Genomic DNA, 23,193 nt, shown 5'->3' with positions numbered 1-23,193 from the left:
AGCCCTCTGTGCTTCTCTGCTTGTTCTTTCTGCCTGCTTCTCTGGAGCTGTTCTTTTTTTAAAAACTCAAGTGTCAAAGTTCTCATCTTTCCTCTCTAGGCAGGTTTGCACTTTGTCTTAATTTGGGCAGTGTTGTTTTCATCCTACCATTTTAGGAAGTGCAGAAAGCAAAGAGCAGCTTTGTAGATTTCTGTACCCCACACCTACACTACAGAACTACTAATTCTTGTTGTTTGAAGTCTGGTCTGTTGGTTATAGCTGTTAGATGATCTTGTGGATAAAGACAGAGGATGAAGTTTGTACGTAGTTTTCTATCAGCAGACTGGAATTAAAGCGATTAAAGTAGTTGGTCACTGTTCTTAGATAGTAGATGCTCACATTTCATTAATATCCTGGCACTGTCAGTGGTTCTGTGGCATTTAAAACATGCTGATTGAGAGTTTAATTATGTTCTCATCATAAAGTTGGCATAGGAAAAGGCCTGTAAAACAAAGTCTCTGTGAACTTAAGCAGTAGAGGACTTTAGTGAGAGAAATCATGGTGAGTAACTGCACTATAGCATCTTGGAATATAGGGAAATAAAAGTCATGCGGTGTAAGAGTCAGAAAATGCTTTGTGGTTTTGCTACAGCACTGGGTTGCTTTCTGTTCAAGGAGATGTTGTTACAGGTGATTGCTGTTTTGTGTGTGCTATGTGTATGATATCTGTATTCGTGTGCAGAGGATGTAGGGCTGTCAAGGACTGGTAATGAATAGTTGATAAGTACCGCACAGCTGGCTGAAACGGTCAAAATCCCTACTGTGCTGTTGTCCACACTAAAAGTTGAGTCCTGTCATCCTGTTGGTCCCTTCTGACTACAAATATGAAGGGGTTTACCCATATCAGGAATTTCACTCACAATTTAACAATTTTATCTTCGAGTCTAACTTTCTTAAGTATATGTTTTAATTATAAGTTTTCTGTCAGTATAAAATAAAGCCACAATTTTTCCTCCTACTTTTGAAGACCTTTACTACTGTTACCTAACCTTTTACAAAGACGATCTTATAATAAACACATCTGTTCTGAGTTTTCTATTTAACCTGTGTGTGAGACCCAAGTTACACAAGCCTAGAGACCAGGTGGTGACCTCTTGGCAATTACCAGTCGCTAGAGAAAAATTAGCTGGTTGTGAAAGGCAACTTTGCAGTTGATTGCTAAACCCCAGTCAAACACTCACTAACTAACCAGTGAGCTGCAGTGAAACTTGGCAAAGTGGGATGCAAAACCTAATGACAAGAGGAATCACAAGGAGGTTTTTGGTTCGGCACCTTTTTTGCAACTGACTTCACCCAGCAACAGCCAGCAGCCTCCGGCAGTTTTTTTGCCTAATGACCAGAGGTTGACTCTGGTTTGTGAATTCGTCTCTCGGCCTGTTTACTGAAACCATAAATATTGCTTCATATTAACATAAAAAACCCACCACAAACAATTTTAAGCATCTGCCAAATTTCCGTATTTATAGTTTACCTTTAAATAGAGAATTGGGAGGAGTCAAATCAAAGACATTCATTTAATGAGTACAATAGAAATCAAATATCATTAATTATTAATTATGATAATTAAGGGGTTAATCGATACCAAAGCTGTGGTACATTTAGGCTTAAATGGTATAATTCTGATCCTTATCTCTTAGTGTTGCCACTGTTCTTTGTTGCTTTTACGGTAGATGAATGAGAATATCTTGTAATTACAGTTAATCAGAATAGGGGAAATGCCAAGTCTTAAAATGGAATGAAAATTCAATAACCCCGTTGTTTAACCATTAGTTCTGCTCCAGAAAATCTCTAAGAGTTCATTTAAGTGATTAATTACGACAACAAGAAAATGTTCAGCCTTGGAAAACACTGGCTTGCAGTAATTATTTTGCACAAGCTCAAGAAAAACTCATTCGGTCACAAACTCATTTGGTTAAATCTGCTTATCTTTACTACTTACACAGTTGATGATTGGTTAAAACCTTTTCTCACGTGGCTTCTTATTAAGCCTACATAGAACTTCTTTCATGTTTAAACTCTCACAAAATGCTGATTACAGCAGACACACTTTATGAGCAGGAAATGTTGCTTTCGTTTCATTTTTCACTAATCTTGTTCATGAGTCTTGAGTGCTTCCAATAAAATCCATGCCATGGTGACAGAATTTCTCCAGAAATGCTTTGCAAAATGCAAGCAAGAGCATGCCAAGTCCTCTGATCTTCAGCTCATTGAATTTAATATCATTTAAACATGTCACAGTATTTTAGGGTATCCTCTATGTTTTCTTATTGGAATGTGCTTGTATTAAACAGTTTTTTTTACGCTTTTAATTACTTTATTCTCAGATGTGTTCCTCTGTGTGTTTCTCTCAACAGTATTTACAACCACAACTGTCAGAACCAGGAAAACTTAACAGTTTATATTTTAACAGTGCTGCAAGTATTAAAATTTGGCCTTCACTATCACATCACATCATATCACATTAACCTTCCTTGGCCTTTACCCTTGTTGTTCAACCACCCCTTAAACAGCGAAAACATCATAAACTAGATGGGTTTTTGTGTTATATTAATGCTCTTTTGTTCTTCCTGTGCCCAAAGGGGTGTCGTGGCCTTTCATCTGCATCACCACAAACTCCACTATCTATGAGTTGGACTCTCATATCTGTCAACTTGAAATGCATATTTTTTAATAAATCCATTCGCCCACATTGGTCATACCTTTGAACCATGGTGGAGATATTATGCTGATACCAGCTGCACTTATGCATGCTGGAAAGTTTTAGAAATTGATTTTTTATTTTCTTTAACTTTAAGTCAAAGTGAGTTTAAGTCAAAGAATACTGAAACCTGCAATGCTTAGTAACTTTCTTGGATCTGGTGCTAGGCATGCTAGCAGCTGGTAGAGGGTTTAATTAGGCTTTTAAGTAATTAATGCATAAGGATGAAAACTGTGATGAAATGTCTTGACACAATCATTAACGAATAAAAACAAAATTAAATATTCTGGAGATGAGCTCCATTCAGAATACCAACTAAATTGTGTAAAAAAGGCGGGACCAAAGGAAGTGATCCAATCAGAAGTCTTCTTGTGGCATAAGGTTGATCTGCCCCCGACAAACAGGATGAGAAAGGGGAGCTCCCATGTTCCCTGCTCTCATGAAAACCTGTCAGCGCTTTGGAGGAAGAGAAGAATAGACAAATGGACACATTTCACATTTGATATCAAGGAAAGTAAGAGGCTTTGTAAACCCTGTGGAGCAAACAAAAAAACTTTTACACTGAATCAGATTCAGATTTAGTCTAAAGTATTTAGCCTGAAATCTAAAAATTAGATCCTAACTCATATTAATCTTAAACAGACTCTCTCAAATGCTTCGTTTTTACATTCATTAAATATTATCCTTAAAAAGTCTGTAAACAAAAAGCAAAGAAATCACTGCAATTAAACAGCAATAAATATTATCATATCTTAAATTCCATCCATCCATCCATTCGCTTCCGCTTATCCTTTTCAGGGTCGCGGGGGGCGCTGGAGCCTATCCCAGCTGTCATAGGGCGAGAGGCGGGGTACACCCTGGACAGGTCGCCAGTCTGTCGCAGGGCTAACACACAGGGACAGACAACCATTCACACTCACATTCACACCTAGTGACAATTTGGATTATCCAATTAACCTATCCCCACAAGCTTATCTTAAATTTCGTAAAAAAAACCCAAAACAAACAAACCTCAAAAAGCTTGAAGGCACCAGATCTATGGCAATGAGAGTAATAGCTTTAAATTGGTGTTTGGGGTACTGTAAATTCTAATCTCGTTAGTTTAAAATGTGATATTAAGCAATTCTTAGCAATGAGAACCTTGTTGTTGTGTTAGTAAAGATGAAACACAGTTCATAATTAACTCATATAGAACTAACAGGCTCAATAAGCAGACCATTCAACCAGAACCCGACAAGCCATGAATTGCCCACAATTGCTCAGCACATTTAAAGAAAAAAAAAAAAGTTTAAATCTTTGCTATAAAAATAGATACAGTGTTTCCACAGTTTTTAGAGAAAGATAAATATTTCTGCAGACAACAAACATGTCTTTAGTACTTTGTGAGTGGATATTTCTTTTTGGCTTCATATCTAGTGCTAAAGTGCAGTAGATGTGCCACTTTTGTGAAGCTAAAGTGGAATGAAGTTATTGCATTAATGAAGTTTCAGTTATATTTTAAGTTGAAGAAAGATGTTAGATATCAAAGTGTTTGGAGGTAAAATCAGTTCCGTAAGAGAGGAATAAGTGCTCAGGTGTTTGAGGTTTTATACACACTTCCTTGATAATTGGCGTGTCAGTACAGAAAGAAAAAAACATGAAACACACATTTGAGTCTGTTTCTCTACCATCCATCAGTGAGAAGAGGGAGGCAAAGCTTCAAAAGGTAATTACATTTTGATATCAAAGAACAGGAAGCACTTAAAGCTTAAAGCCCAAAAACACCTAGTCCGACCTATTCCTCCTTTTTTTTTTTCAGAGGACGGGGGTGTAATGGTTCTTTTTCATTTCTTGTGCGTGCTTGTCTCTCTGTACGTATTCATGTGTTCACTGCGGGTCAGGAAACAGCACTGTTTATTTGTGTTTGCATATTGTTTGTTGACTTGTCTTTGACAGGAGTCTTTACGCTTCACAGAACAAAGGCAATGTTTTCAATTATAGCGAATTTCATTTGGATGATGCATTGTCATGGCTACCGACTTAGACAGGTGCTGTTAGTTATAAAACGTATGCGTCTCTTTTCGGGTCTGAGATTGCAGCAGTAGGGAGGACGCGGGGCTTCTTAGAGGGTTTCAATGGCCTCGGGGACAACTGTAGCACTCGGTGTATTTTATTCATTACACATTAGAAAAACCATCAGTAGTGTGTCCTCCAGGGAGTGTTTTGTTCAGGGCTGCTATGGCCTTCACTGTATGTCTAGCACTTCCATCTGAATAGTAAAGTAGTGAGAGTAAATAATCATGTTAGAGTAATTGTGATTCACCAATTCACAGAAGAAAAAATAATCTAAAATGGAAACTAACATTCAGGGCTTGAGATAATGCTAATGATGGTGGGAATGTAGACTGTGCAGTATTGATGATTGACTGTAATGATAATGATTAAAGGCATTGATGACACCGATGCTAATGGTGATGTTCCACAGGCTATGATGGGGCTGATGGGACAGGTGCTTGAGGTCGGAGGGGCTCATTAACATTTGCAGCCTGACCATATATGTATATAATTATTTATATGTCCATCATTTCAGAGGTAAGACAAAGACTTCAAAATTAGATCATAATTGTGTCCTATATTTGACCACAGGGCCCCAGTACCCTTCGCTGGTAGGAGCGCCGTTTGAGTGGTGTCAGGGGTAATCAAGCATTCTATTTTCCCACTCTCATCACTTACTGAAAGTGGGCCGCCATCTCCCTAACTGGACCTAGCAGACACACTGCAGCCTGTACAATTATCGAGCCATTGCACGAGGTCACTTACGCGATCAGCGGCAGTTGAAGACAGTTCTTATGTAAGGGTCTACATGCAGAATTTAGCAACTGACAAGAGGTTAACGTGAAGCTGTTGTTGCAGCCTGGCATGTTAATGTGCGTGTCGTGTGCTTAACTAATTATTAATTTTTCAGCATGTTATTGAATCAATAAAGCATGAGAGACAATTTCAATGGTTGCTTTAACTTCTGAACAAAATCAGTAGCTTTGTTTGGAATATGAAATGACACATACAGGGTAAAATGGGGTTTCATTCACTGTTGCGTGTTTAATACCTTACAGACACAGTGTCTGGGTTTGGATAAGGACTCAGAGCTGAATAAGACGGTGAAATCGGTTTATCACAGCACCAGAAGAGCAGAGTCAAGAATTCTCCAGACGTGTCATTTTAGCTTCAGCTGCCCTCTCTCTTTCATCAGGTTCTGTTCTCTTGCTTTCTTTTATTGTCCTCAACAAAGCTTAAAACTGCTCCATAAATTCCTCGAGGTTCTGCATGCCTTTCTTGTTAAAGGGAACATGTTCAATAATTAAATAAATAAAGCAGGCTTAATGTTTTATGAATGTAGACGTGCATATGCTTTCTTGCTGTAAGGCCTTGTTAAAATGTGAGCATGCTTGCTTACTTATCAGGTGAGCTGATTAGTGTAGCTATATAATATGCAGTTGTGTGTTTTCTTTGCTACATCTTGTGTTGTCCGTGAGCTTGTGCTGTGTGTCAGTCCAAGTTTCCAGGCTTTGTGCTGCATGTTTTCTTGTCATGACACTGTTTTTTTCCCCCCTGTGTTCCCTGCCTTGTGATATTATGTTTTCATCCAGCTGCTATTCCCTTACAGTATATTGAGTCATCCATGATTCTCCAGAAGCGCAGAAGTGTGTTGTGTGCCAACTGTGCATCGTGACCTTGCTAAGGTGCAAAGAATCTCAACTCAATCAATGCTATTAATTAATCACACATCCTTGTAGTCTGCAATTCTGGAGAAAGGTAGTGGGTAAATACTTATAAGCACCCTTGTATACTACTGTACCTGATGGGTAGGCAATAGGCTGAGGTTTTAAGGTGGAAATATATTAACATATTCTTTGGCCCCTCAACCAACCTAGTGCTTAATGTCTGTCGCTGCGCTTTAATCCCATTTCTGTTGGTCTGCCATTTTTTTCTGATGAGGAAATATTGAGTGGAGAACCACAAACCCCAGGGTTGTGTCTCAGCAGCCTGCCGATGTGCTTGAACTGTGAAAAGGAGAGAGGGGGAGGAAGGAGAACAGAAGCAGGGGGTGGTGATGGTGTTGTGGTAAAGGTGGGAGAGGGGGCATAGAGTTCTCTTGCAGGTGGAATTGTTTTCTATCTGCTGAACTGGAAAACATTTCAGAGAAAATATGTGGGAGGTTTTGTAGAGGAGTGCCAAACTGCTGTGGTGAATAGTAAAGCTTGAAAATACAGCTCTTAAATGAAACATACTTTACCTTTTTACTTTTACCTTTTATTGTGATCGCAATGAGCAAAGTGAACATACAGTAGTGACGCTGTTTTCATGACATATTCACATAGTACAGATTTTTTTTTCTCTACTTGCAAAAACATTTGAATGAAAAGTAAAAAAAGGTGATTTTGTTGATCCAAGTCTCAAGAAAACCTGTTACTATGTTGCCATGTTTAACTGTGATCATCTAAACGTCTTCCCTTAGGGAAAAACCCTGCGAACTTCATACCTCCTAGGAATTTTTCTTTTCTTTCCATTTGCATTGCCAATGTTAGCATTTCTTAACATCAGCTCCAACACTGGCAATCTCTCCAACAGAGATTGCCTTGATTTGATCATGACAAAGAGGTGGAAAGGCAGGGTAACAGACAGAAAACCTTATTAAGCCATACATAAATGAACGTGGAAAAGGGATTTGCTATGTTTTGTTTAGTGCTGTCCACTGAGTGTAACACTGTCATACTATTTTACTGTTACACCAGATATGACATAGATAACTTTTCACATATGGTCATGTGATTCTGTATCACATTGTGTTTTCTCCATTACATAAACACAGCTAATGTTCACACAGATATCTTTTAACATGCTGGATGGTCAGACTGCAGTAATATATTCCTGTATTTAGATCCATCTCTGTATACGCAGAAGACTGAAATCTTTTTCTTGTGTCATTGAGTACTTACCTTTGAGCTAAAGAAAAAGGAGGTTTCTGAAACTTCAAGAGTCTCTAATTTCTGTAGTGCAAATATAAAAAGAAGGAAGTTCTGCCTCTGAGAATCTGAGAAGAACTTTGGTTCCTGCAATTCCAAAATCCAGAATTTTTTCCACAGTCCATCAGTGTAGAACATGATAGCTAAATAGCTGGAATTGTGATAGCATCAGTAGATATTACGATTAGTCAGATGGTTTCAAGAGAGAGAAAAAAATAGAGTGATTAAAATAATGTAAACTCCAAAAAAAACCCCAACATTTGCTACCACAAAAATGAAAACTGAACACTGAAGTGCCAAGTAGCTGTTTGGCACTTCAGTGTTCTCAGGTGAGCTATATAGCACTTCTATTCAAAACCCCACAGTCGCTGTTACACTGAAGAGCAGCTTTGATAATGCAGATAAAATAAAGCTTATAGTAACTTGCAAGTGTGTAAAGTCTTTGGTTTGTTTACTTGTCCTTTTTCTTTTTGTTCTGTCACCATCGCTTTCACCTCACAGTTTTAAATGCTGTCTCTCCTCACCCCGCCCTTCTCTGTTTGTTTTATGTTTTTTTCTCATGTTGGAAGTATTTCTCTTTTATGCTCTGTTTGTCTCTTCAAATGTTTTAATGCGACATATCTGTGGTAATTATAGCACTTTTTAAAAGCAAGAAATAAGGTGCCTTTATTCAAGGAAAGGATGAGATGAAGTTGTGACATTGGCCTGCTGAAACTGTAGATTCTCTTAGCACACGACGGAGTATTTTTTGCTTTGTTTCTGATGTTTTGTAATGAATATAAGTGATATGTTAAAGATTGAAATGTTGACATTCCAGACGTAATTAGCCTCCATCACTGTTACGTGTGACATAATGCAAAGAGAGTATCAAAGAGTAAAGGTCAATAAGTGTTTAACTGACTTGTAATTTTCTCAGTCGCCCTGTACTCCCCTAATAAATTGTTTAGGTGGCACCTTAAAAGTCCTGTAATTCTGCCAGGTTTATGTGTAAACAATTACTGCATTCAATTATTGAGTCGGTGTATGTAATAACCTCTGTCATCAGCCCGCTTACACCAGCTTGTAATTCTTCAAGCTTTATGTGGTTAATAGAAGAGTATCCACAATACCGAATGTAAACGGCCTACCACAAGACTGCCACGGTAAACTCGTGTTGCTGCCCTTGGACAGAGTCACCTCCAGCAATGCGACTGGTGTGCTGTGCTTCCCTACGTTATTTGTATAAACAGCTATTGATCCTATAGGAGGGACTGGCACAAGTCAGCAACTTTATCAGGAGCTAAAAAGAAATGAAATTACACTTTTGATGGATGCTCCTGTCATAGAGAAAGAAAAACAAATGCCTGCAGCATCATAGGTCCTGCTATCTTTTCCAAGCAAGGACTGTGCAGGTAAACCAAGCTATACTGTAAGTTAATGTAAAAGCCCTTAGATCTGTCACAGTTATTATTATTCATGTATATGACTAGCGTGTCTCTGACACTCGTAGAGGTTGCTAATTTGTTTCTTTTTGGTGGTTGCACCTTCGCATTCCTTTAATGTTGCCTTGTTAACTCTCGACTCGGTGATCGAAATGTAATTCCCCAGAGCAGCACTGGCTTGAGCAGTAGCCCTTAGAATGAGAGTGCTAATGAGAGCCCAGCAAGCTCTTTCATAATGAAACATCTTTGAGGCCAATTGTCCATCACTAATAATCATATGGTAATAACCACCGCAATAACCTGCACTGGGGAACAGAGTTACAGTCGTTTACTCTTTAAAGTGCACTCTCCTCTTCAGTAAGAAAAGAAAGAGGGAGAAAGGCAGTGATAAAAGTTAAAACGGCAGAAAAAGACAGTAATGAAGAGTGCAGGAGTTTTATAAGAAGGAAAATATGTAGGTGGAATGCAATTAGGCAAGAGCTGGGAAGGAAAGTGCAAGAGAGAAAAAAGCAACAGAGCAAGAGGTGACTGTTTCTAACATATGATTAATAAAGACATACATGTGACGATGTTAGCATGAATAACTGATATGTTGCCATCTTACGGACAGCGTTTAGGTGTTAACAAATGCGCCGTTCATCACAATTTTCTTCCTCATTTACATCTGATGCAGGTTATGAGGACTGCATTAGCGCCACCACCGGGACTGGCAAACTGGAGAACATAATGGAATCTAAATTTAATCCATCCAAAATCACAAGTAAGGAAGCAGTAATGTGAGAAAGAGGCACAGAGCCATTTTGAATGCCACTTTAGGTTTGTTCATGCTTTGTTCAAGTTTCTTTCTCTTTTTTTGTCTTTTTAAGTGTCAGAGATTTGTAGTGCAGGTGTATTAGTATGTTTTCTTGCCTGTCTTTAAACCCTTAAGAGCAAATTATGTCTTCAAATACTGATCAAAGTCATAGAGACATTGCATCACTAGAGCCACTCTAAAAGAATGAATATGCAGCCATGGAGTGAATATCATTAATTTTTGGAAAATTAAAAATATCAAGGGCAAGGACATCCGAGGCGTTTTATAACTCCATCTCCATGGTTACAAGGACAAGCTGTGTGACTGGTTTTGAACAGAATACACATCACTCTGATATCTGCTATGACATTATATTTTCCCATTACTTTTTCAGCAGGGTGAAATTACACAGGGGAATAAATGGGGAAATTATATAAGGTTTTTTTTTTTTTCACAGTAACTTTTCTGCTGGTCAAAACACAATACAGCTGAAACAGTATAAATGAATACCTTAGAGAAATGTGGTGGAAGTTGGCACATTAATGGTATAATTGCAGCTCAGTGGAGAAGCCTAATGCTGTGGGTTTCCAGAAAAGCTATTATCTGTGTGATGCCATGGAGTGAGGGAAGGTCTGCAGTGATGGGTCAATAAGAGAAAGAAGAGATGAGCCAAGATAAACAATAATGCCACAGCTCTGTCTGCGCCGGCATCGGTCACACCGGCCTTACATGTGCAGCCCAACACAAATATACACACATACTTGCAGACAAATAAACATACGAATGCTGACCCAGTGGACCGTGACAGACTGCTGCTGAGGCTAAGCACAGTAAATAGAAATGGCTCAACGCCCAGTGAACCCAAGCCTTACAATGAAACGCAAAATGTTATACAACAGGGACATGCAGGGGTTTTTTCTAAGAAAGGTCTTTCATTTTATTTAGGTTCTGTTAATCTATGATTAATTACCAATTCTGTTTGGGTTCCCATGTTCCCTGTTTCTCATGAAAAGATGAGAAAATGTCTTGGGAGAAAGAGACTAGACATATTGACACATTTCACATTTGATGTCAAGGAATATAAGACACTTTGTAAACAGTGTGGAGTAACTCTCATCGGGAAAAACACGGCAACTTTTACTATAATCTTATGATATTTAGTCGACTAAAACCACACGAAAACTAACATAATTTAACATGGATGTTGAACAACTGACAACTGACGTTTTAGTCAAAAGACTGACTAAATGCTTTATGATGCATTTAGAAGTACTACAGGTAACAAACACATATTTACAGTAGGGCAGAATGAAAAAGGGACCTTTAATGACACGGTATGATATTACAGTGATCCATGGAGAAACAATTATCTCTAGGAGATATTTTAAACCTACTGCAGACCAGCCCTCAATTAGCAGCTTGTCAAATTAAATCAAATTATGATGAACCAAAAGAGTGCTATTTAACTTTTAACCTTGAGTTAAAAATAATGAACACATTACGTAGGTCCAAACTGAGAAAGATAGTGGAAGTGATTTGTACTTCTGCAGGTTACATTACTGTAATTTACATTTATCAGTGATTCACAAATTCTAAATGTTCCTGCCTCTCAGGAGTTACTTCCTAATGTAAATGTTCTTGACCAGAATTATCTAGAAACGATGCTGAAAAGCTGCTTTTTACCTGTATTTGTTGTGCCAGCTGTTCTGACCATAGCTGCACTGATCTGCTAAGTGTGTGTATAAAGCTCCATTTCCGACCATTTTCTTTTTTGCTTGTTTTTTATGCCAAACAGAGCTAAAGTCAGATTCTTTTTCTTCCACCATATATTGAGCCCAGACATGTTTTTCCTGGATTGATGGATTCAGTTCTGAAAAAACTGAACAATAAGACTTTCGATTGTAGGAAATTTTGCTTTGGCCACAAATAACAGGGGAAGCGGTTATAAGAACAAAATACAAAAGCGAAAATAAATGTATTGAAGTGAATGAATTGGATTGATAGAGTGTATTAAGAAAATTGAGGACTATGTCAACACATAATTGGATCCCCTTTTTGTGTGTACACACATTCCCTGAATGCAGACAGAAATGTGGGGTGCATAAATAATGGTGGCAAGGTGTATAGCTTGAGTCATTAGCATTCTCATATATCAAAGCAGGATTTTAATAAAATCCTTAATGGAAAACTAAGTGAATCATTTGTTCAGATGTGTTTGTGGCTTTGCTTTTATTTCTAAAGCTGTAACGCTACATCCTCTATTAAAACTGAATTTTGAATAACTGGTAGCAGCCACTACCAAATCACATTTTGAAAATGGTCCCACAAACTAATAGTGAATCTTGACCAGCAAAACATTACCCACTGGGTCAGTGAAACTCCTAAACTAGCCATTAAACGAGGCGTAAACATCATGTAGCACCTGGAAACAACGCTGCCTGACCTTGAAATATGAGTGTTTTCAGCTCATCATCTCTGGGCAAAGGCATCCACCACATCATTAAAATCCAGTGCTTAGACAAAATCTGATTCAATAGTCACCACTGGTGAGGAGCGAGGAGCCCTGAGGGTCATTTTCCTCATTTCACTCTTACTTTCTCACCTGTTGTCCCGAGTATGTGACCCTTTTAACACATACACACTGGATAAGATGTTCAGTTTTCCAATAAATTTCATTCACAGTACGTCTGAAAATGATGTAAATTCAAATGGTTTGTTATGTGAAAGATGCCGGCGTAGTGCCAAATTGGTAGAGAAAAAACACCTCATGCTACGCAGCTTTTTGTCTTTGCTCATTGTTCTGGATTTACAGCTGGCACATTTACTACAGATCACTCATTCTCATCAACTCAGACGTTTTTAGAGGAAAGCCCGCTCCATGCCTGACACAAACGATGGATAAGGAAGTTAAAAATGCTTGCTTTTTTCCAAGAATTGTTGGACAGACAGATAAACAAAAACAACAAAGATACCACCAGCTAAAAGCGTGAGTGTTGAACAGAAATCCCAATCTCAGTTTATTCTAATGTACATTGGTTTGTGTTAAAAATCTAAGGAAATCATTTATTTTGTCAGCATCAGGCAGTTTCACCTTGAAACATGATAATATTTGTTGTAGTCAGTTTGTTTGCTAGCAGCTTTTAGTCTTGAGTTGATGGGATTTTAAAAAGGAAAATTTGTCCGTCCTTGGGGAGTTTACCTATGTGTGCTTGTTGGCTCAATTTCAGCGCATCTGTGCCGATGAGCTTAAGCCATGGCAAGGCGTCTTTCCTCCATCTATATGTCCGTCCACAGTTCACAAGAATCCCTACTGGTCAGATTTTATTGAAACGTGCGCGCAATGATCACCTAATAGGTCTTTACCCAGGCGGTGCTCAAGGTCAGGGTCACATTTGTTGTTTTACTGGCAATAACCTGTGAATTGTGATGGATTGTGAGCAAGATGAGCTACTACATCACTGGTGTCATTTTTTTATGATTGTAAAGGTAAATGCATTTTCAGTTTTACTAAACAGGTGTGAGGAAAAAGAAAAGGAAACAGTCTTGTCTCTTTTTATAATCAGACCACATTCTTTTAGGCGAAACAACAGAAAAGTCTGGTGATGTAGTTAGCATGATTGTTGTACCAGTGCAGTATCATTTGTAACCTCTGACATATATACTGTAAACACAGTTAAGGATAATATTTTGGACAACACAAACAAGAATATTGGCAGCCTCTATACACATATTTGGGATTTAACCACTTCATTCATTCGTTTATCTATAAGTTAGAAACTTATTCACTTATTCACATGTTACCAGCTTTTTCATTGACTTCAATGACTTTGAAGGTTGGAATTTGCTTATCTGTATTTTGTTTAACATTCCATAATTTGCATAGATCCCTATCACACTTGTGCATCTCATTGAGGGATGTTTATATTGTCCCTTGAATATCATTAAAGTTCTCTGTGCAGTTCTCCAAGACCAGTAAGTCATTTCCATATTAAAGAACATGATGCAGTAAGTATATTTCAAGGTAAAAAATAGACAAGGTTAAAAACGCAAGGCAACAAAATGGCCAAATTAACTCCAAGTACATGTACATGAATATTGATGATTTTCCTCGATACATTAAATTATATTGATTAACTAATGTTTGTTTGGCTAGATTAACAGAATACAAGATGATAACACAACAAAGAACGATTTGTACTCCTTAAAAATGGTTTAGGGTGAAGCTTACTGTACTGCATCTAACACCGCAGGCAGAACAGCCAATAATAAACATTAGTAGTAAATAAATCTGCTTTTAACTGTTATTCATGGTAAGGCCATCTTAATTACAAACACTAGCTAAATTGGTGAATTAGAGGAATTAGATCCCCTGGGATCTGCAGTGTAGTGGCAAATAGCATCAGTTTATCAATGCAGGGTTATTTAAAGGCCCTCTGGCATGCTTTTATCACAAATGTCTTTGTTGCAGCAAATGTCTTTGCTGCAACCGTCTCTGGAAACGTACACTCCCACTTCTGCTATATTACGTATTTCTGCATGCAAATAAACACACTTCACACTGCAGCAGAGTTTATTACTTCACTCCTATCTGCAGCCTGGTTTTGTATAACTGAGTTTCTATGTGTGAAAAACCGCACATGCAGCACACACAAACACACATATACACATGCTTAGTACAAAGGGGTCCTAGCCACGTTGGCTGCGCACCCTAAATGAATGTAACAAGCATCTTTAGTTGACCAGCTCATTATGGTGTGATAATTGGCTTGGGACCATCAGACTGTGAGATGATGGGCTCCAATCTTGTTAGTTTGGTGCATGTGTGCAAGTGTAATATAGAGTGAATTGTAGTGTGCTTCTGTTTACAACAATGCCTCTGCCTGTTCCCCTGGGTAAACTAACCAACCTCACAGAACATAACAATAATGATTCAATTATGTCTCGTAAGTCGTGGTAATATATTTAATGGACATCAAAGGCTTCCCACAGACTTTCAAATCTTGGTTTCACATGATGATGTCCATCTGATTTCAACTTTGAAAGAAGTCCTTGTTTTTTTAACTTACAGGATGTTATTGTACTCGACCGGAAAATTGCATGCATATTCAACTGGTCTTGCATACCAGCTGTATACTTTAATCATGTGACTAAATAATAGATAACGTTACGCTGGTAGGAGCTTGGCCAAATCACTATAGCTTCTCTATCCTACTAGATTTCTAAAGCACTTTACCAGTAGTCATTGATGCCTTCCTCTCAACAATTATGAGCTAATATCAGCCTTGATGAGGAAAACCAGTCTGAGCAAAATGCTTGAGACATATTAAAATATTGATGACACCAATATGGATGTGATAAAGTTTGTTTGATTATCGCATTAATTTTGAGTGGTGCGTCCTTAACCTGAACTGATTACTCACAAGTGTGCATCAGTCTTTCCTGTAATTATCCCTCTCAGCAATAAATGATGCATTAAATTAATCTTTTTTTTAAGTGTCAGTTATCAAAACTTTGTGCAAAATTTTAAAAATAATTTCTTCATTAACAATCAATTAAAGTGCGAATAAACACTTCCATTCACAATGATTTTAGAATAACAAACTACATCTGAGTGTAATTATCAGCAGAACATGCCATCTATTTTAAGCCTGCCCCCCATAGCTAATTACACATTTATTTAATTCTGTCTAGCAAAATATCTGAATGAAAAGCATCTTTATGGTCTTCCAGCTGATGTCTTTTTCTTATTAAACTCTGTTTGTTGAGTTGGACTATATCTTACTGATGGAATGATATTAGTAATTTTACGGGACAAAGGAGAAAAAGATGAACTAAGAATTAAAGTCAGAACAAGATTGAAAAGGAGAGGCACGAGGTTAAAGAGTAAGGGGAAGGAGGTAGTTTCAAAGAAATGAATCAGGGGTCTTGACGGTGACAGGGGCCCTAAGGCTGCGTGACACCTGGCATCTTTCATCTCCAGCCATGTCACGTCTCCCTGCCACAGTCCTCAAGCTAAGGATGCTGCAGCTATGCAATGGTATAGAAATGACAATGTGCAGCAATGAAAGAAATTAAACAAAACCAGAGGCCTCAACATGGGCTGCATGTGGGGAGAAACTGGAAAGCAGACGTTTTGCCTCAGATCTATCCATATCACTGATGCAAAGACGACCCCCAAATCCATTACAAGCCAATTATATGTGCTGGGCCAGGGCTGGGGCTGGGCACTCACTCGTGAACTGCAGTGCTTAATCCACAAAGAGGAACTAATAGGAAATTTGAAAATAGAATCCACACTTGAGTAACTTTGGAGGGATTTGGTTGGATTAATGAACTGTCAGACTCACTGTCAACATGCTGGGGAGTGCAATCCTTTACCAGCCTTTGCTAGTCCGTTTCTAGTCTCAGTCTTTCTAGTTTCTCTCTGCTCTCTCTAACACAGCAAGTGTTTAAACTGACATGTTCTCTTCCTCATGAGCAGGATGCCAGAAGAAATAAAAATGGCTCTTGTACCACCTGTGCTTAATCTGTCTGTGCTAATGTCTCTGTGCTTTTAACTGTAGATCTCATCTGTTATATCCACACACACACACACAAATAGGGCAGAATACTGTTCCCTCATGAGTGAAGAGCCTAAATGAGTTTCCCCTCCTGGAGCAAAGGCAGCATCTGCTTTAGTCCGAGGGGACACATACTACAATCACCAGAGCTACCAGTCACCACTTAAAGATAGCACAAGAGGAGAGGAAAAGAGGGCTGAAACCAAGAGGAAGAGAGGTTAAAGCGACAAAGAGTGGCTCACAAACAGAAGGGAAAAACACTTAGAAGGAGTGAAGGAGAGCTATACAATTGAGCCAGTATGAGATCAATGGTAAGGATCCTCAGCGAAAAGCCTGAAACAGGGATACATATTCAAAGAAATCCAATCCATGTTGTGGCTGTCCCATTGTTTTCAAGAGACTTGACAGGAAAGATAGATGGCTACACCATTCGTAGCATCTAGCAGTTCATGTCATTGTAGAAAATTAAAGGATAGATCCATCAGTGCATGATCTGGCCACAAACACAAGCACAATAACAAAGAAAATTGCTTTTTGATGAGCCTGTTTATAACAGATCAAACAGGAAGCACAGCAGCACAGTGAGTCATTTGGTTACCCCGAGGCATGAATGTCTGAACATGTTGTAGACCTTTGCCTGTGGGACTATTTGTTGAAGCAGACATTTTTAGATACACAAAAAAAAGAATCGTGCCACTAAACTGGATACATAGACCAAAATGGTGAGCGGGAATGTCCAGAACATGTCATGTTCAAAGGCACTAATGAAATCCTTGTCTATTTTAATTCTGCTTGATTCAGCTACTGCTTTTGACACCACTAACCATGTCATCCCCCTGATAATTGAAGTCGGTTGATGTTACTAGATGGTTTTTGTCATACTCTAAAGGACCTCTAAAGGGTCCATAGTTGGAATTTTTGAGCAGCAATTGAAATCTATTTGTAGCTGATTATTTTCATATTTTTAATTTGAGTGAATATAAGTGTCAGAAATCATACTAATGTTACATTTATGTGAGAGCTGGGCTTGTCTGGCAGGTGAACTATATGGTTCCTTGTATTGAGATTGGTTTCAGCACAGAAAGCTGGGACAATAAGTAGCATAGCTGCAAGTGGTTGCAACAAAACAACAGCAGTAGATGAATGTTGCATGGTTTGTTTTAGTATTGGAGCTGTCCAGCTGACTGAGAAGAACAGCGTGGAACTCGTAGAGAAAACACCTCTTAAAGAAACAGAAAATACATTAGCCGTGAGTCCTTGCCCTTGGGAGCAAACCACGGTAATGCTGCAAACAAAAGCCCATTCACTTTATAGCTTTCTTGCCAACATCATTCACTGTGATACGTCACATACACCAGATAAAATGAAAGGAACAGCCAATGACAACCACAACAAGCGCAGCAGCACTTTACTGCTTGGCATGGTAGTGCTGTTTTGTAATACATTTTTGATATTAGCAAAAAAAAATATTTTTCAGTCAAGCTATCATTACCACTACCATAAATACATTTCAGGGGTTTTTTTTTCACTTCATGGCTATTTTTGCTTTAGTCTTAAATGAGCTTTGGAGTCGGGTCAGGAAGGGCACCAGAGTAAAACTCTGCCAAATCAAACATGCAGAGCGAAATGCTGTGGTGACCCCTTGTGGCAAGAGAACAGCTAAAAAGTTTCTTTTTCTTCTTCTCCTTCTTCTTCTTCTCCTGGCATCTGTCACTCTTCTCATTTACAGTTTCTCTCTTCTCCAACATTGAACCTCCCACTCAGACTCCGTAGTAACTTTTCCATCCTACTCCTGTTCTTCATCTTCTACCACTTCTGTTTTTCTTCAGGTCAGTTTGGTGTGTGAGTGGGTGTGGAGATAGCACTTTTGCTCTCTACTCAGTGTTGTACTTGATTACCTTGCATCATCTGTCTGTACTATAGGGAATAGAGTATGGCTTCTATCCAGTTTGACTGACAGTTTATCTGTAAGTAGAGAAAAGGGCCACGGCAGAAGCAATGAGTTTTGGTGTGTGTGTGTTTTGTGTATTTTACACATGTTGGATCATTGCTCTATTAAAGCAATAAGATATTTGTAGTGATAATCTGCCAAGAGAGACAAGACACAAAGCCCACTACTTCCACACTTGGTCCTACATCCTTGTCTTTAATATTGATTTTTTCTTAGACGTGATACATGTTTTTCCATTTACTTGTCAAATTTTATGTTCACAGACCCAATACTGATCTAATAAAAGACAGTCTAAGATCCATTCTTGCTATTCGCCACCAGCTAACAGAAATGTATTGGCCTATTCCTGTTGGAACTATAGAGCAGTGCAGCAGTCTAAAACACAGCAGCCTTGGGCATTTTGTTTGCATTTGTATGTGCGGGTGGGAGAGATGTTATGGCACTGGAGGTGATGTGTGTATTTTGTGTGGGTGAGAGCTTGTGACAGCATTGAGTGACTCCTTTTTCACCTGTTAACAAAGACAAGTTGCTAAAGTTTTACATCAAAACAAAGTTAAATATGAAAGAGCACCACCTCTCAAATGCAGCAGACAAATGAAACTGCACTTAAGTCAATAACATAGCCTTTAAAAGCCTGCCTCTTTGCCCCGGGGAGCTTTGTATGTGTTGGCACTTACAGCCTGAATGTATATACTCTGCCGGGATCACATGAGGAGGAAATGAGGCCGGTATCGACAATGAGTTGACATTGGAAAAGCTAACAAGCCATTTGTTGTTGGTATTAGTCCAATACACAATAAAGTCATGGACTGCAAATAAAAGATGGACATGGCTGTCCACTGTGACGTGAATCATTGATTGCAAGAGAATTCCAACCAAATATGTCAGAGCAGTCGTTCTTTTTGCATATAAAACTGGAGAAGTTAGACATGCAACATGTCCCAGAATGCTTTTTCCTTCCACTAACAGGTTTACAATAATCAAGTAAAAGCAACACTCAAGAAAAAACATAATCCAGACACCCAGCGCTTACAAGTCAAGAGTATTTGTCATCACATTCTCAGCATGAACTTCACATGCAGGCCTGTAAACAGTTCTTGGTAGATTTAGAACTTTGACTGCATTATTGGAACTTTTTTGGGAAGTTTATTTTGATGCACATGTTGTCTTTTTGCAAACTGTGAAAAAAATAAGCATTTTATTTTCACTTTTGGTTCAGTTTATAAAAAGGATTGCATATAGTTATGACGTCTATATCTAGAAAAATATGTGTAAAAATGTAGATTTTATCACACTTTATAGCAGTTTATTTCATTACTGTGGACTTACTGCATATATATTATTAAATATTAAATATTAAAATGTAGTATATATAATGGTTTTTAAAAAACATGGCAGTACAGCATGAAAAAATGTGTTAAGTTGGATTTTTAAACACGACAGTCTTTGAGTTTGACCTGCTTGTGCAGCCAGCCTTAAGTGGCCTCTCAAGGAACTGCATTTTTGACGTTAACGTTTATATTTCAGCCCGGGAGATTGCCTCTTGGATGAAACATGATTGATAAAGTCGTTTCTGTTCTCGTGCAGAAGCCAGCCGTTTGAATATATTTAATCTTAATATATAAATACAGTTTAAGAAGAAAAAGAAAAGATGGAGTAGTAGCTGTCGCAAGTGGAATTTGTTCAATGTGATTGAATTTTTAACAAAACATTCATTTTCTGTCTGTAAATATGAAAAAATAATAAAATTCAGAATAACAATAACTTAAATGAGTAACTAAGAAGCAGTTTGAGAAGTATCCGTCACTTGGATTCAGTCGTATTCAAAGGAGGATGCAGTGTCCCACTCACACTGAAGATTCCTGACGTTGCTCCAAAAAGAGATAAATATGAAATATGAGAGCTTTCAGTACTGCTTAGGCCTGCAAAATAAGTCAATTAGTCACGGCAGGCAGCAGTCAAATGGAGATTCTGCATGATGGTCTTAACGAGGGCCGCATAGGACAAGCGTCCGACAGCTCGTTAAATTAATCCTTTGGGTCTGCTGCAAGTGGAATGAGGCATGTGTCTGTGTGACCTGCTTATGTCCTCCACATTACATTACACAAAAACGTACACACACAGACACACACTCACACAACAGAGTCTGAGCTCCAAATGGACTGGAGAAAATATTTCTGATCAAAGTTTCTTTCTGGCCCCATGGTTGCTCAGATTACATGAAAAACCCTGCCAGTGGGGAACTCGGGAGTCTCTCTCTCGCTCTCTTACTCACTCTGTCGCTTTTCCTCAGTCAGTTTTTTTCTTTCTGTGTTGTTCTATTTTTCCTTTTCTCTGACTCATTACATCCTATAAACATAGCCCCCTGCAACACAAGCGCTCTCAGTATGTGGGATCTAATGACTATGTTATGTGACAGCTTGATTCAGGAAGTCTGTGTTTTCCTGTGTGGTTTATGTATGATTCACAAACTAGACTAGCAAAGTTTGAGTTTTTGCACCGTGTTTAAGTAAATATGTATGCGTGTGCACTATACATGTATGTGACAGAAACAGATAAACTTGGAGTATTTCCCTTTGTTCATCCCCTCCCTTGCCTCTTTATTCCCAGCGTTCTCTGGTCAACAAAACATTTTCCAGCTCCACAACACACCTCCGTCATCTCACGCGATTCCCTTCCCATTCCACTTCATGAATAGCAAATCCACTGATACACTCTGTATTGCAGAATGGACATTCAGCTAACCTGGTCAGCAAATGGCTTTGTCCTATCCATCTCAATCTATTCAGCATTGCAGCCTTTGGTCACCCAACCGAAACATAACCAAAACAGACTCTGGCTTATGTTTGTCATTCTGTGTATGAGCAGAATGTGAGACTCTTTCTTATCCTTGGGTGCATCAGCTAGCAATTTACTCCCCACTTCTTATTTCCCAACCTCAACAGAGTCCAATAAATTGCCCTAGGGAACTATTCTTGACCCCTTGTGTTTTCTGCTTTTCAAGGTACGTCTGCCTAAATCACTGTCTCACCCTCTCTGACACCTGTGTCTATGTGGCACAATTCAGATATGCCTCATAAAGTTATCACAAAACAGCTTTGATAACCTCCATACAAGCCCACACACACGGACACATTGTATACTTCACCCTGCAGATGATAACGGTATAGACATTACTGAAGTGATTTAAAGTCAGGAATTGCATTAAAAGATGTTATTAGAGAATGTTATTGGCAAATTGTGAAAGGACGCTATAATGCAGAGTAGAGTGAGAGTGAGAATAGCTTCACAGTAAATGTAGAGGATGAAGATGTGAGACAGGCTATTGAGGCTAGCTCGCAACCATCATTTGTTTTACCCCGGGTCCAAAGATTATCTGGTTGAGTGATAGAGGTGGCCTTGATCAGCTCTCTCCCCACGCACGGCCGTATATCAGATGTCACACTGCTGCAAAACCATCAACCCTTCACTGGCCTGGGATGCACATATTTACCATGGTAAATGGCACGCCTTCTCAGTAAACACTCCTCTTTTTCACCAACCATCAGCATGCAGGAATTGATGGTGCATCGCTCACTGTACATTCTCTGTAATTGCTCACTTCCACATATGCAGGGCAAAAAATGATCTGGACTAGTTTCTTGAGTGAAACTTTCTAAAGGCAAAGATGGTTTTGAAGGCTCTTCGTGCTTTTTTCCCCCCCTTTTCTTTGTGCTTTTGATTATAGCACACACTCATTAGGCTGACAGCATTTGAATTGTACGAATCTATCAAGTCGATCAGAATTAGCTGCAGGTCCTTTTTTGTAAAAAGAAGTGCAGGCTTGTCATGATAGAGAGGATGAATGAGTTCACTGAGCAGAGAATGGACCTAGAAAGCTGATTGCAAGGACTGAACGGAGAGGGGGAAATATGTTCACCCATTAATTAATCTAATAGTTTTCATGGGACAAAGACAGCATATCTCTGCTGACTGCATAACGAGAGCCTGGAACAAAGTCATTCACTGCATCTCATTTAAAATTATGTGAGTGTGGGCTAAAGACCAGGAGACGAGGCAGCTCATAAAAAAGAAAGCCTTTACCATACATATTTCTCTTGCTGTTTATTTAATAGAATATTCATTAAATCCTTTACTGCTAAATCCAAAAGAATATATATACACACACATGTATATGCTCTTTTGGCTGTAGAAATGAAAGATGTTCTTTTCTCTGAGAAAGATTTTATTCTGCAGGGTTCAAAACATTAATCAGTTATGAGCGTGTCACATTGGAAATCAACAAATTAATTTTTAGCTGTTTTGATTGGTTGATGTAGCAGTGTGAAAGTGGTACCGGGATTTGATTGGAGAATTGAGGTGATATCACAGCTCACTGGTGCAAAACGTTCTGGGAAACAGCCTAGATCTTATTGAATTTTAATTCAATGGATCTATGGTCCGTATGATACAAGGGGAATGGGAGCAGGAGGCCTTCTGGGCATCGTAATTTACCTTACCCATTTTCCAGAGATTTCATATGATATCAATTTAATCTTCAGCATTTTATTTCACACATAGTGTACAGAGCCACAGGCACACATAGGTGAGAAGATTTTATTTCAGGTGTTGTTTTGCTTGTCTATAGACCATTTCTATAACCATTGTATGAAGTTGAATCGTATGCATTTAACACTAAAATGGAAAGGACGGCACTTCAAATAATGCTCGACAGGCTAAAGGTCTTGAG

General features: G+C 38.6%; 1 protein-coding gene across 2 annotated transcripts in view; it reads left to right on the top strand.

Annotated features, from left to right (window-relative positions):
- LOC100697801 (netrin receptor UNC5D) overlaps nt 1–23,193 on the top strand; it is a 172,989-nt gene that overhangs the window by 26,224 nt on the left and 123,572 nt on the right. The window contains exon 2 of one of the 2 annotated variants that reach the window (XM_005454484.4): nt 9,834–9,920. The exons of the other annotated variant lie outside the window; for it this stretch is intronic. Within the exon in view, the coding sequence (XP_005454541.1) occupies nt 9,834–9,920 (87 nt within the window). The remainder of the gene's footprint in view (nt 1–9,833; nt 9,921–23,193) is intronic. 2 annotated transcript variants of the gene reach the window in all.

The sequence above is a fragment of the Oreochromis niloticus genome, linkage group LG7, assembly GCF_001858045.2.
Source record: "Oreochromis niloticus isolate F11D_XX linkage group LG7, O_niloticus_UMD_NMBU, whole genome shotgun sequence".
Classification (NCBI taxonomy): domain Eukaryota; kingdom Metazoa; phylum Chordata; class Actinopteri; order Cichliformes; family Cichlidae; genus Oreochromis; species Oreochromis niloticus.
Note: the sequence above shows the minus strand (reverse complement) of the source record. Positions and strands in the feature narration are given on the sequence as shown.